This window comes from Parasteatoda tepidariorum, chromosome 9, assembly GCF_982258835.1.
Source record: "Parasteatoda tepidariorum strain Cologne lab strain chromosome 9, Ptep-v5.0, whole genome shotgun sequence".
In the NCBI taxonomy this organism is placed as follows: domain Eukaryota; kingdom Metazoa; phylum Arthropoda; class Arachnida; order Araneae; family Theridiidae; genus Parasteatoda; species Parasteatoda tepidariorum.
This window is the reverse complement of record NC_141763.1, coordinates 83,330,851-83,344,565: the sequence shown is the minus strand read 5'-3', so window position 1 is coordinate 83,344,565 and position 13,715 is coordinate 83,330,851. Positions and strand designations below refer to the sequence as shown.

Genomic DNA, 13,715 nt, shown 5'->3' with positions numbered 1-13,715 from the left:
ACTGCTTGAGTTGCTTATTGGCTGATATTGCTTATTGGCTTAGCACTGGCTTAGTACTTGCGATTAGAGATGAAGGCTTAGCCTCTAGGGATGAACTTTCATGAAATTGTAAAAGAATGATATTATAAGTTATAATCAATCCAAAGATTCCAGGAATGAAGCTGTTATTCAACTTAAAAAAACCCAACGGGACAACCGAAACATTTTTACTAAATCGTTTAAATGCTGAATGCGTGAATGAAAGCCCAGCTTCTTTCGTCAGCAAATCTTTATTTTGCTCAATTTCAAAATCTATAACAGCTCGAATGTTCACTATTTCCTTGCCAATTTTATCGCAGACATTAACGAAACTCATTAATTGGCCTGAAAGAAGAGCCAAACTGATTGAAAGTGCCACGCTCTGTAGAACAGTGGCATGATGACTTAAAATTAAATACAGGTAAAAACAAATAGATATAAACCAATATCCAATCAAACACACAATCAAAGTTGCAAGCAAATCATTGACTTGCTTCACGGCATTTGTTATTCTTTCATAGTCGCCGGCGATTGCAGATAGTTTTTTTGATGTTATTCCATTTCTAACAACCACTTTAACTGCGTAGCAGTAAGATTGAACTATATTGAAATTTTCCAGCTGCGTTAAGTAGCAGATGACACCAGTTGCGTATGGCAAAAAAGTTAGAAAAGCGAATGATGAAGAAATAAGAACACTTTTTACTGTTTTAATGTAGGGCTGATCGAAACTGGTGAAATTTATTTGACCAAAAATTCCATTGTAAAAGAATTTCAAAGGTGATGTTATATCAAATTCGTACACAGTGTCTAGAGACATGCGAGCTATGTAATAAATGAAAAGTAAAACAAATGAAACCATCACTAACTTATTTGATATCTTTCGAAAACGTTTTGTACGATGGTAGTTCCCGATTTGGCGTATCATCTGCACTTTTTTAATGACTTTCTTCAAGATTAAACGAAGATTTACTGATAGAACAATAACAATTACCATTCTAAGGGTGTTCATTACGGAAAAGATAATGGTTTCCTCTGAAAATACGTTGGCAGCAATTGAAGTATACATGGAAGCTACTATCCACAATGAGTATATAACTGTATAAAATGTGATGTATACTTTCTGGATAAAATTGCGTTTCAGAGTTAAATCTTCTAACATTGCTATTCCAAAAAATCTAAAAACGTATATAAAAAATTTCCAATCACTCGGTTGAATAATATCTTTTTTAATCTTTGCGGAAATCATTCTTTAAAATAATATTTTGTGCAATTTTTAAGGATATCCTAGGTAATTTAATGAAAATTTCTTATTTAAAAGAAGTCCATTCTGAGATTCTTTGTTAATATTTATGAAATTAAAAATTATTATCCTATTTACTGCTAAAAATTACCTATTCATCAAAGTCTCTAACTTTGTAAAAAAAAAATCGCATTCGTAATTTAGATTGCATTTGTTCGTGAGTCAATTACTGCATTGACGAAAAATCTTATACTTCAATCTGATGATTTTTGTTTTCTTTTTATTGAAATGAGATTTGTCATGTCATTCAAATCTCTAAAGATTTTCATTTTAACTGTTTCATTGCATTATTAAAAAGATTAAGACATTTTCCCCATTTATGTTTGAAAACACTTATTATTATTAGATTTGTCCGTTCTATTGAATTTCCAAAATGATCAATAGTCGTAAAATTAATTATCAAATTGTTTCAAGATCAATACCTTTTGATATCGATTTTTCAGTGACTGAACATATATTTGAATTGTAATCGAATGCAGAAGTATCGCTACAAGTTAAGACTATTTTCAATATAAATGGCAGGTGTTTTTATAAATGGTGATAGGTGTTTTTATAAATGGTTAGATAGTGTCAACACGCAAGACAATATCTCAACACATTTATATAAGATCATGCAAAGGCTAGAATGTAAATGCAATAGTTTTCGTAAAAGTAAACAAATAAAAACTAGTAAAGAATTAGAACGTGAAATTAAGAAAACAATGTTTAAATGAACAAGCTAATTCGATTACAATGATTTAAAAAATGGTTGCTAGTTTTGTTTGAATTAAGTTTTAAAATTTGTTCGACGATTTCGTTTAAAAATTATTTAGTTAAATAGAAGATTTTTTTTTTTTTTGAAAATATTCATTTGGTGTGAAATGTGATTTTGTTAAAATTTTTATCTTAATTTTTCTTATATTTTGAAACAGTGTTTCGTGAATAAATTAATATCAAATCGGATCTCACAAATATTTCGGACATTCACCAGAGTGACTCTGTAATTGTTGTGATTCACCGGTGAAAGTCGACATTCTCTAAATTTCGTTCATTCACGGTAGCATATATAATACAGACTCTCCGACACATTAAGTCAAGATTTTAAAGGATACGTGAGTTTTTTTTTAATCACATCTATTTTAGATTCAATCGTGCTCAAGCAGTAACGTTTGAATAAACTGCAAAAGATTTTTATCTAGATTTAAAATGAAAATGAAAGTTATACGGGAAAGTCTAGCAGCGAACGATCCATCCTTTTAAACAGCCCCCTTTTTTTTCTCCAATGTCCCCCATTCCCGGATATTGACTTTCGTCTTTCGGGCATCTGAAGCACACATTTGTTGACCACTCTCTCAGAGGCATCATCGTAGGAAAGTCAACGTTGCTCCCAAAAAAAAGAACAAAAAATAGAAGGAAAGAACATGCATGCTATATCCGGGATTCGAATCCGTAAACCTTTCTTGGTGAACCAGATTCGAATCCCAGCGGTGACTGGTGGATACGAATTCCGCATCCGGCTTACACCGATCACAGTGCTGACGTAAAATATCTTCAGTGGACAGATCATGAGTAGAGTCCCCTTGCCATCAGGCTAACCGTGGGAGGTTTTTTAAGTTTTCCTCTCCATGATGTAGCGCAAATGAGGGTTACTTCCATCAAAAAGACCTCTACGAAGGCAAATTTCTCCCAATACTTGCGTTCCCTTGTCTTCTGGATTGGGTTCAAAGTCACAAGATTACGGAGTTGAACATTAGTAGTCGTAAACCCGAAAAATTGAGTTGACTGTTCAACGATGGTTATAAAATAAAATAAAATTATATGAGGTTAGCTCCCTGTCAATTATACAGTCCGGTCGGATTTTGCGCAACTCTCAAGCTCAATTTTCCTTTACCTCTACCAGTTTCGTTACCAAGCTTATCATAACTTTATAACATTTATTGACATGAACAAACCACTGTGGGAAGTAAGTTGAAAGGTACACAGAATAAATTTCCACCTGTTGTAAAGCGCAAGTCTCTTCACACAAGCATTGTACTCTTCGGGATCAGAATGTATAAACTAGGGGTGAAAAATACCAAAAAAGGGATTAATAAGGAGAATGACCCCCTTCGAAGGGAGTTATTTTATACTGGAAACAGAACAGTTTAGAAGTTCCTGTGCTGATTGTCGTATCACGTTTATCAACGTGTTCTACTGACATTAAATTCGAATTCCAATTGCCCTTTTAGAGCGTTTCAGTCATACTACGGATGTGGTTGAGATCATGGGACCTAGCTGGCTAATTTATACTACGAAACTGTTTATAAAAAGTAGTTTTCCAAGTAAAACAACGAAACTCTCTCACGGTTAGCCCGATGGCAAGGGGATTCTAACTCATGATCCATCAATAAGATATTTTAAGTCTGGATATTTTACGTCAGCACTGTGGTCAGTTCGATCCGGGCGAAGAATACGTACTGACTGGGATTCGAACCTGGGTCATCGCATTGGGAGGCGAGCGCTTTATCCCCTGAGTCACCACTGCTCTACATACTTAATTATTAAAAACAGAAAAGACAAAACACAGAAAATCTAAGGTGTAATATTTTCTGTTGTTGACAAATTTTAATTTTAGAATTTGAAAAACTATCGAATGAGACTTATATTATATAAATCATAAAATCAATTCAATTTATTTAGTCAATATTGATACATAAAAGGTAAATTAACGCATTGAAGCATTAAATCATTAAGTCAAATTGGAAAAGAGCACAAGGCAACTGAAACCAAATTTGTTTTACATAAAATAGAAATAAGACATTAATAAAATCTTAATAATTAAAATAAAAATTAAAATATGAAGGTGTGTTTGGAGGCAGAAAGGCTCCTGTGTGTTTGCAGGCAGTGTGTCCCCTGATGAAGTACTGTTCCGCAAACACACATTTATATTTTCATTCATATTTTAATTATTAAGATGTTATTTATGTCTCATTTCTATTTTATATTATATTAACTTATATTATATTAACTTATATTACATTAACTTATATTATATTAACTTATATTACATTAACTTATATTATATTAACTTATATTATATTATTATTTAAAACCACCGAATGAGACTTATATTATATTTTTCGCTTAATCAACTACCACCTTCGCTAAGGTCAAATGCATTTAATAAAACTAATAAAGTCTGCAATTATATTAATCTCATTAAAACGTGTCTCTTAATGTCATAAAAATTTAAAAACTAAAAAATAGGCATCTTAAAAATCAAAAAAGAATAATTGAATTTGGAAAAAAATTGAATGTAATTGTTGTATTAAAAGATACATGAGATAAAATTAATTTGACGTGTGATAAATAGGACAATACAATTCGCGTTACAAACGGAAAAGTGAAAATAATTGAATATTGTGAGACATAATAAATAGCGTCAAGGTCAGAGAGAAATGGCCTGGTAACAAGGTTTTGAAGCCTGTTTTTTTTCCCGAACAAAGCAATGAACCGACCATGATTTTTTGCCTAATTTATCCTTGAAAATGCATGTTAAAATATCACTCCTATCTATATGAATGAAATAATATTTCTCAGTTTATTTGAAAGGAACTTAGAGCAAAATTTTCAAAAATAACTACACTGCATTAATAATTAATGAAAGAAATAACCTTCAAATAAATTATTAAGTAACCCAAAAGGTGAACAGTTGTGGCATTAAAGTTCTTTTTTTTTAATGTTATTTAAATCTATTGATGTTATTTAAATCTATTTATTTAACGTGAAGTATTACTAGTTTATACTTATAATATCCTATTTGAATTATTCATGCTTCTGTTTATCATTTATTTTTTGTTTGGTTTTTAATTTGAATGCTAATTTTTCTTAATAGCTTTTGAAATTTTCCAATAATACGTAGGCTACTCCTTAATAACCAATATTTTTAGAATCTTTGAAAAAACACAATAAAAAAAAAGAACAAAGATACGCACATTTTGAGTCACAAATTAATATTCCCGTGATGGCGAAACAAAATGGTTATAAAAATCTGGCAAAACATTAGAGCGGAAGGCGAGGTTAAAAACATCCGAAATTGTTTGATGGAGGAAGCAAAAAACTATTATTAAAATATAAAAATTAAGTTTCTCTGAGAAATAAAATGAGTTTTGATGATCTCAATACTGATTGCATCAATAGTGACTTGTCAGATTCAAAAGTAAAATATAATAAGAAATCTTAACATGCAATGTGCACACATCGTAGCACGTTGCACCATTCACAAGCGATCTACTGTAACGAAAGGATTAATAATTCGGACATTCACCACAGCGACTATGCGTACTGTTATCCAATTTCAAAAAGTCGTATAGTTAAAAACTTTCAAAATTTGAACGAAATCGGTCGAATAGTTCTGGAGAAATCAAGTTTTAAATGTAAGTTGATTTCTCAAGAGCTATTCCGACTGATTTCATTCAAACTTTGCATTTTGGCAACTTAAAATTACTGACATTAAAATGATATAAAAAATTGTATGCCTTATAATTCAAAATTTTATCGAATATTTTTAAATAAAATAATATAAAGTAATGAATAAAGAATAAGTATGCAAAAAAAAGTATTTTTTACATAGATTTTTCTTTGGATAAACAAACTCTGTAAGTATGAGCACAAATTTTTCGATTTATTTAAAAAAGTTCTCGGGATGTAGCGAATTCCGCAAAAACCGAAATTAACATATGGTGTCTAAACGTTCGACAACTCTCCTGTTTATTTGCCATTTTGACCATATTTTGCACATTGAGACTCCCCCCCCCCTATATTTCAGAAGTCAAAAAATCCTAATTCGTTAAAAAAAATTATGTTTATTTAAAAAAAAAGTTTTTGTGTCAAATTTGGTAACTTAAAGTATCATCTGTACTAATTAATTATATTTTTTAAGATTAGGCCTCCACACCATTAAGTTTAAAAACTAGTAAGTTATATTCCAATCATTAGATCAAAAGTTATTCAGGGTGTTTACTCTTTTATTCTGCAAACTGTACTTCGACACAACCTTATTTCCTATTTGAGAGCAACATACACATTAACTTTTCACCTAAAATAGTTACATCACTCCATATGTTGCAAAATAAACAAATAGACAAAATATAGGAGGGAAAAAATGTTGAGAATTTCAGAACTAAAATAGAATATTCGTTTCTAAATCTGACTTCGTTTACACTCTGGTAGAAACTAAAGGCGCAGTATTAATATGACGTCAATAATCTGATCAAGGCGTCATTTAACATTAACACACAAGTCATAAATGTAAGCCTAGCTTTTTAAAAATTTCGTTGTCCCAGCATTTATCTGTGTTAACAAAGAGGCATGATTGTTCGTTACGTCTACTTCGACGCAGTTGAGTAATCACCTGCTTAATTCACGTGAGTGAGAGATACATTAACTAAAAAAAGCGCGCGTGTGTAATTTGAATGCGCGCGCACCTGATTGAAAATTCTTCTTCTTCTCAGAATTCTTCTTCACTAATTATAAAATTTTTAAAACATTATTATTCTAAGAATACTATAATTAATGAATAATTAATAATTGCCAAGTTCTTATGATTGCCAAGAAATTTTTTATTTAGATGTATGTGTGTATTATACATTATAGGGAATATCTATTTTTATATATAGATATACGCTTGTATACTGTAGGGAGTATTTATTATTAATTATAAGTAAAAATAATTTTTGTTTCATACTAATGAAATTGTGATTTTTTCTTATCGAAGAGATTTTATTCGGACAAAATTTTGGAAATTTTTAATTTAGTAATCTTTTATATAGATGTATGTGTGTATTATACACTATAGGGAGTATCTATTTATATATATATATATATATATATATATATATATGCGTGTATATATAGAACTGTAGAGAGTATCAATTATTAATTATATCTAAAAATAATTTTTGTTTAATACTAACGAAATTGTGATTTTTTTTTTTTTATCGAAGAGATTTTATTCGGATAAAATTTTGGAAATTTTTAATTTAGTAATTTTTTATATAGATGCATGTGTGTATTATACACTATAGGGAATATCTATTTTTATATATAGATATATGCGTGTATATATAGAACGGTAGGGAGTATCTATTATTAATTATATGTAAAAATAATTTTTGTTTCATACTAATGAAATTGTGACTTTTTTTTTAATCGAAGAGATTTTATTCGGACAAAATTTTGGAAATTTTTAATTTAGAAACTTTTTATATAGATGTATGTGTGTATTATACACTATAGGGAACATCTATTTATATATATAGATATATGCGTGTATATATAGAACTGTAGGGAGTATCAACTATTAATTATATCTAAAAATAATTTTTCTTTAATACTAACGAAATTGTGATTTTTTTTTTATCGAAGAGATTTTATTCGGATAAAATTTTGGAAATTATTAATTTAGTAATTTTTTATATAGATGCATGTGTGTATTATACACTATAGGGAATATCTATTTTTATATATAGATGCATGCGTGTATATATAGAACTGTAGGGAGTATTTATTATTAATTATATCTAAAAATAATTTTTGTTTCATACTAATGAAAGTGTGATTTTTTTTTTATCGAAGAGATTTTATTCGGACAAAATTTTTGAAATTTTTAATTTAGAAACTTTTTATATAGATGTATGTGTGTATTATACACTATAGGGAATATCTATTTTTATATATAGATAAATGCGTGTATATATAGAACTGTAAAGAGTATCTATTATTAATTATATGTAAAAATAATTTTTGTTTCATACTAATGAAATTGTGACTTTTTTTTTAATCGAAGAGATTTTATTCGGACAAAATTTTGGAAATTTTTTATTTAGTAATTTTTTATTTAGATGTGTGTATTGCACACTAAAACATGGTTTCTAAAATGGGATAGAGAGATAGACAGATCTTATTCATACATGAACATTAATCCTTTTGGATCTGTCTATTTATATGGTAATGTCCCATAAGACATACTCAATACTCATAATACTAACATTGCAAGCCTATAGGTGTCATTATGGATCAAAACGGTGTGCAGTTACCATTTAAACTATTTCAGATAATATCGAACTATTTTGTTTCATAACTTAAAACTCTCTCCTTGTTAATGTACGAGGATCATTTTCAATGTAAGAACCGATTGCGCATCATGTCCACGCATCCTGTCAAGTGACGTCGGTTCAAGATCGGCAACTTTCACTACGCCACCATTATGTTTAACGTCTCTACTGTTGTTGGTCTTCAATTGTTGCCATGTCAATCTGTAATTCCACCGTGTGTAAAGTGCGTTCAATAATTCCTTTTTTTTTAAAGGCAAAAGAAGTTCTTTCCATTGAAATTCACCAACAGCTTGCTAAAGTTTCTCAGGAGAGGAAAATAAAGTGTCCTCAGTGGTAGACGTATCAGGGGTTAGTGTCCCCTTACCTTCAGGCTAACCGTGGGTGGTTTTCATGGTTTTCCTCTTCGTGTAACGCAAATGCGGGTTTTCGTCAAAGAGTCCTCCATGAGAACAGATTTATCGCAATGCTTGATATAGGAGCTACCTTCTTCTGAATTGGGAACAAAATTGCAAGGCTACGGAGTTGAACATTGGTATTTGCAAACCCGAAAATTGGGTCGACTGCTCAACGACGGTTATAAAATATAAAATAAAATAAGTGCTGGAAATGCGCGTAAATGTTGTAGGCTTTTTAATGAAGAAAGGACAAATATTACCAATGAATAATGATCCGAACGGCCTACCATGAATGGGAAGTACTGGATTATCCACAATACAGCCCTGACTTAGCACCATCAGACTTTCCTCTGTGTTCAAAACATAGGGAATTTCTTGGTGGAAAACGCATAGAAAATGATGACACGAGGAAGGAAACCGTTTCTAACTGGTTTAACGATCAGGAGACAGTGTTCTTTGATGACAGGATATAAAAGCTGTTGTCACGATTTGACAAATATTTCAGTGTTAATGGTGACTACGTTGAAAAGTGAATAAATGTTCATATTTTGGTTTGTGATACAATTTACATTGATACAAATTACGTTGTCATACAATTTACGTTAAAGTTTCTCTCACTCTGTGACAAAACGGTTTTTTACTTTAAAAAAATGACCCTCGTAAGTGAAAAAGGTGGCCCTCAGTTTATATAACTCATTTAAGTTACGAAACTCAACTCAACTGAAAGGGCTTACAAAAACACATTGTTTATATTGGGAAAAAGAAGGATAAAGTACTGACTTACACTTTAGCCAAAAGTTGCAAAGTGCTACATGGGCTTCCAGATCCACCACTTCCTCGAGGTAGTGACTGCACATGATGTTGAAGCTCATCACTGCAATATAAAAACAAATATAAGAGACTAACTTAAACAGTGGATATCAACACCACTTTATAACGAAATGGCCTCACTTTCATGTTCATGCAAGTCATTTCTACCATACATTAAAGCTCACTAAAGTTTATTTCTACTCCAGCACAAGCAAACAAAGGACACCAAAAATCAGACAAGATATTTAAAAAAAAATACATTTACTAGATTAATATGTATTTTGTCATTTTACATAAACGAAAGTGGAGTAGGACTACTAATAATATAAAGTTTTCATATCCAATCATCTGTTTCAAGTACTTTTAAATTGTTACTAAATAAAGATATAGCTCATTATTATAATATCAATGTACGATGCACCAAAAAAGGAACTTTTGATATAATGATCGAATCTTCACGTTCTAGGACCCATTAATGGTTCGAGAGAGTGACTTTAAATATGCTAATTAGTTTCCGCTGACGATATTTTAAGTTACAAAAATAGACACAAAAATTTATTTTTTTTAAAATAAAAATGACATTTTTTTTAATTTATTCGGATTTTTGACCCATAAAATATAGGGGGTAGCCGCAATCTGGGAAATATGGTTCACATAGTTTGAATAGGAGAGCGATCCAAAGTTTGGACCCCTTAATAATAATTTTACTTCTTTCGTATTTCGTCATATTTCGAAAATTTTTGAAGCTAATCGATAAAATTTTTGCACACATTTATAAAATTCGTTATCAAAGATGTAAAAAATAAATTTTAGTAAAGATTTATTGTTTTTAATTATTTTATTAAATAATTGCGGAAAATTTTTGTTAAGTATACAATTTCTTACGTCATTTTAAAGTATGTAATTTTAGATGATGGCAACATACAAAATGTGAGCGAAATCGTTTAAATAGTTCCTAAGAGTTATATAGTTCCTAATAGTTCAAATATTAATTATGCGTTTTCTCAGGAAATATTCACTCAATTTCGGTCAAGTTTTGTATTTTGCCATGCAAAATTTCAAACTTCAAAATAATGTAAAAAATGTATACCTTACAATTCAAATTTTTTTCGATTATTATTTAATAAAATAATGAAAAATAATAAATATTTATTAAAATTAATTTTTTGCATTGAATTTTATAATTGTGTGCAAAAATTCTTCAATTCTCTTTAAAAGTTCTCGGGATATGACGAAATACGCAAGAAGTAAAACTAACACTAAGAGGTCTAAACTTAAGACCGCTCTCTAGATCTTACTATGGAGACCATATTTCCCAGATTTCGGCTACCCCCGGCATTTTAAAGGTCAAAAATCTAAAGCCGTTGAAAAAAAAATATGTTTATTCAGAGAAAGTGCGTTTTTGTGTCTGATTTCGTAACTTAAAATAACGTCTGCACTAATTAATTAGCACATTTGAGATCCCCCTCGGACCTTAAGATTGAGTCCTAAGGCATGAAGATTCGATCATTAGATCAAAAATTATTCAGGGTGGATCACTTTTTTTTTTTTTTTTTGGCGCACTGTACAATTGAAGAATTTAGAGGAATCGGCGTAAATAACACCCCCGCATCCCTCGGGCCGTGAGGGACGCTCGAGGTTTGACTGCGCATGCTCTAAAAAATGTAAATAAACAACACTAAATTACAATAAATATATTGTTATCATTTATAAGATATTTTTTAATTTTCACTGGACAAATATTAATGACCCCTAATTAACTTCGAATAAAATTATCGTAAGATAATGAGATATTTTATAGTACTATTAAAGTAAATATTATTTCGGTGTGGCAAGTCTGTAAGTTTATACAATATTTCAATTTAGTACCTCTTCCAAATTCCACCTTTCCATCGCAATTATTAATTCAAAACTATTTTAAATTTCGATAATTTAAACTAGAATAATTTAAATTATTACATATAAATTACTAGAAATTAAAATAAAATGAATGATTCGAAATTCTCGAATATTTCCTCATAGTGTTTTTGTTTCAGGTGTAATTTTGAAAGTGTTGTGTTAAGCCTGAGATAGAGTCATTCCAAAATCTTGCAGGAGGGAGGGGGGCGGCAAACCTAAGTTTATGAACGCCACTTGCGCACATGATAATTAAATTTTAGGTGACGTTAATTTAAAGTTAATTTTAACGGCTTTAAAATGTATAGAAGTATTAGTAAATAGGTGACATTATAATTCACCTTATTTAAAAAAAGAGATTGGTAACATTAATAAATCTAATATACTACATGTTATACAAAATACGTAATTTAAACATAACATGTCTTCAAACCAGGATATTTGAATGTTTTAAATAAATCGCTTAAACATTCTGTCCAGAAATCACGAGATGAACACCCGTCGTCACTGAAAGCTCAACTCGTGATCACTGGACAGTATTCATCCATTTTTTACTCACAATTTGTCATCGAAATCCTTATATTTGGAAAAACAGCTAGAGTAGTGAAGTCCAAATCGAACCTGGCACTCTTCCCTGTCGTCGGCGTAAGATCCCTCATTGGTAGGATATGGTTGCGATCGTCTTCTGGGTCGACCAAAAGGATACCCGTCTCCAAATGAGTCATCCTCTTCCGGATACTGACCGAGATTATCTCCATGATTGTGATTTCCACGGCGCTGGTCATTTTTGCATCCACTACCGCCTCGTACGGACACAGCACCAGTCAGAAGAGGATGATTGGACAGGTAAGTACTGGGCTCACTTTTGGGTTTTTCTTGGGGATCTGAATCCGATACTTCCTGTAGAAAACTGGTACCCATAAGTAGAGAGGATAACAGGAGAACCTAAGCGTAGAAAAAGCGAAAAATATATGTAAAATGATAGCAAAATATTGGAAATCAACTTAAGGATAGTAAAATAAAAGTTGTCTAACATTTCCATAATTTTTTTTTTTTTTTTACTTTCTGAAAAGTATTTTCTTTTAGAAATGGAGTATAAATTCGAATATGGTGGAATATAAACTTTATGTCTTAATCATTTTTTAAATTTTATGTCTAAAATTTCTATGTCTTTCTTACGAACGAAAGTTCTTATTCGATTTGTGAAATCATTAGATTATCAATGCAGTGAACTGATCGTAAAGACACGGTTCCCATAAGTCAAGTATAAATAGCTGGGGTCAGCCTGCGCTTATGTGACCACTTTGATCAGCTTGCGTTGGGAGTGAGGGTGTACGGTATCGGTCTTCGTTAAACTGTTCTTCTGTAAAGTGTCTCGACTTCGCGTGCAGGTCGTCTGACTACAAAAGCGAAGGAGCAGGAGCCATCCCCTCTGCAGAGAATCAAAATTGTGACGGTATGTCATCTGATCATCCTTATGTTTCCCAGAGCGACGTCAATAGACCATTGTGCAGCTCTAGAACGACGTAAATAAAGTACCTACCTCCCTTAGATAATATTCAATCCTAAAGAATTAATGAATATTCAATAATGTAAAGGGAGAAAATTATTAACAAAAAAACACTTGGATTTAATTGGATTACATTTTCTTATGCATTATTTCCTCTAAAATTGAATAGAAACTTACAAAAAGTTAGTCAAGCCAAGAAAGTTATTTTGTTGATCATTACAAAGTTATTAAACACTAGATGGCAGCACCAAAGTTCTCTTTTTTAAATACATTGCTCTTTTATGATTTCATAGTGATCGAATTTTATTGAAATTTATTTTTTGATTCGAGAAAAAGTATCAGCTAACAAGAATAATAGGAATGGAGAGAAAATTTCAATGATTTTTTTTTTAAATAAAATTAATTTCTAATAAATAATATAATATTTAAAATTTTAATGAATTAAATAAGATTAGACGAATATTTACCTTTTAAATAGTGCTGCTATCTATACAGTAGAACTCGTACTATTATTAACAGTGAACTTATTTTTTACATACAAGCGTTTAAATTTTATTTTCCACTGGACCCTACAGGGCAATTATTGTAGGAGATAAATGCTGAGCATATCTTGTTCTATGATATTTACATAAATTAGGACCTATAAATACGCATCAAAATGTAATTTTTTTAATTTCATTTTCCGAATTATGCATGATTCCTAAGTTATTTAC

At 30.6% G+C, this 13,715-nt stretch overlaps 2 protein-coding genes across 2 annotated transcripts in view; one reads left to right on the top strand and one right to left on the bottom strand.

Moving 5' to 3' along the window:
• The window catches only part of LOC107448964 (uncharacterized), a 31,050-nt gene extending 18,773 nt beyond the window's left edge, over positions 1–12,277 (bottom strand). The window contains exons 1-2 of the mRNA XM_087152264.1: positions 12,114–12,277; positions 9,571–9,660 (exon numbers count right to left, since the gene is read on the bottom strand). Of these exons, the coding sequence (XP_087008390.1) occupies positions 9,571–9,660; positions 12,114–12,277 (254 nt within the window). The remainder of the gene's footprint in view (positions 1–9,570; positions 9,661–12,113) is intronic.
• The window catches only part of LOC107448972 (uncharacterized), a 42,023-nt gene continuing 40,506 nt past the window's right edge, over positions 12,199–13,715 (top strand). Inside the window, exon 1 of the mRNA XM_087152262.1 lies at positions 12,199–12,338. Coding sequence (XP_087008388.1) covers positions 12,249–12,338 — 90 coding nt within the window. The 5' untranslated portion in view covers positions 12,199–12,248. The remainder of the gene's footprint in view (positions 12,339–13,715) is intronic.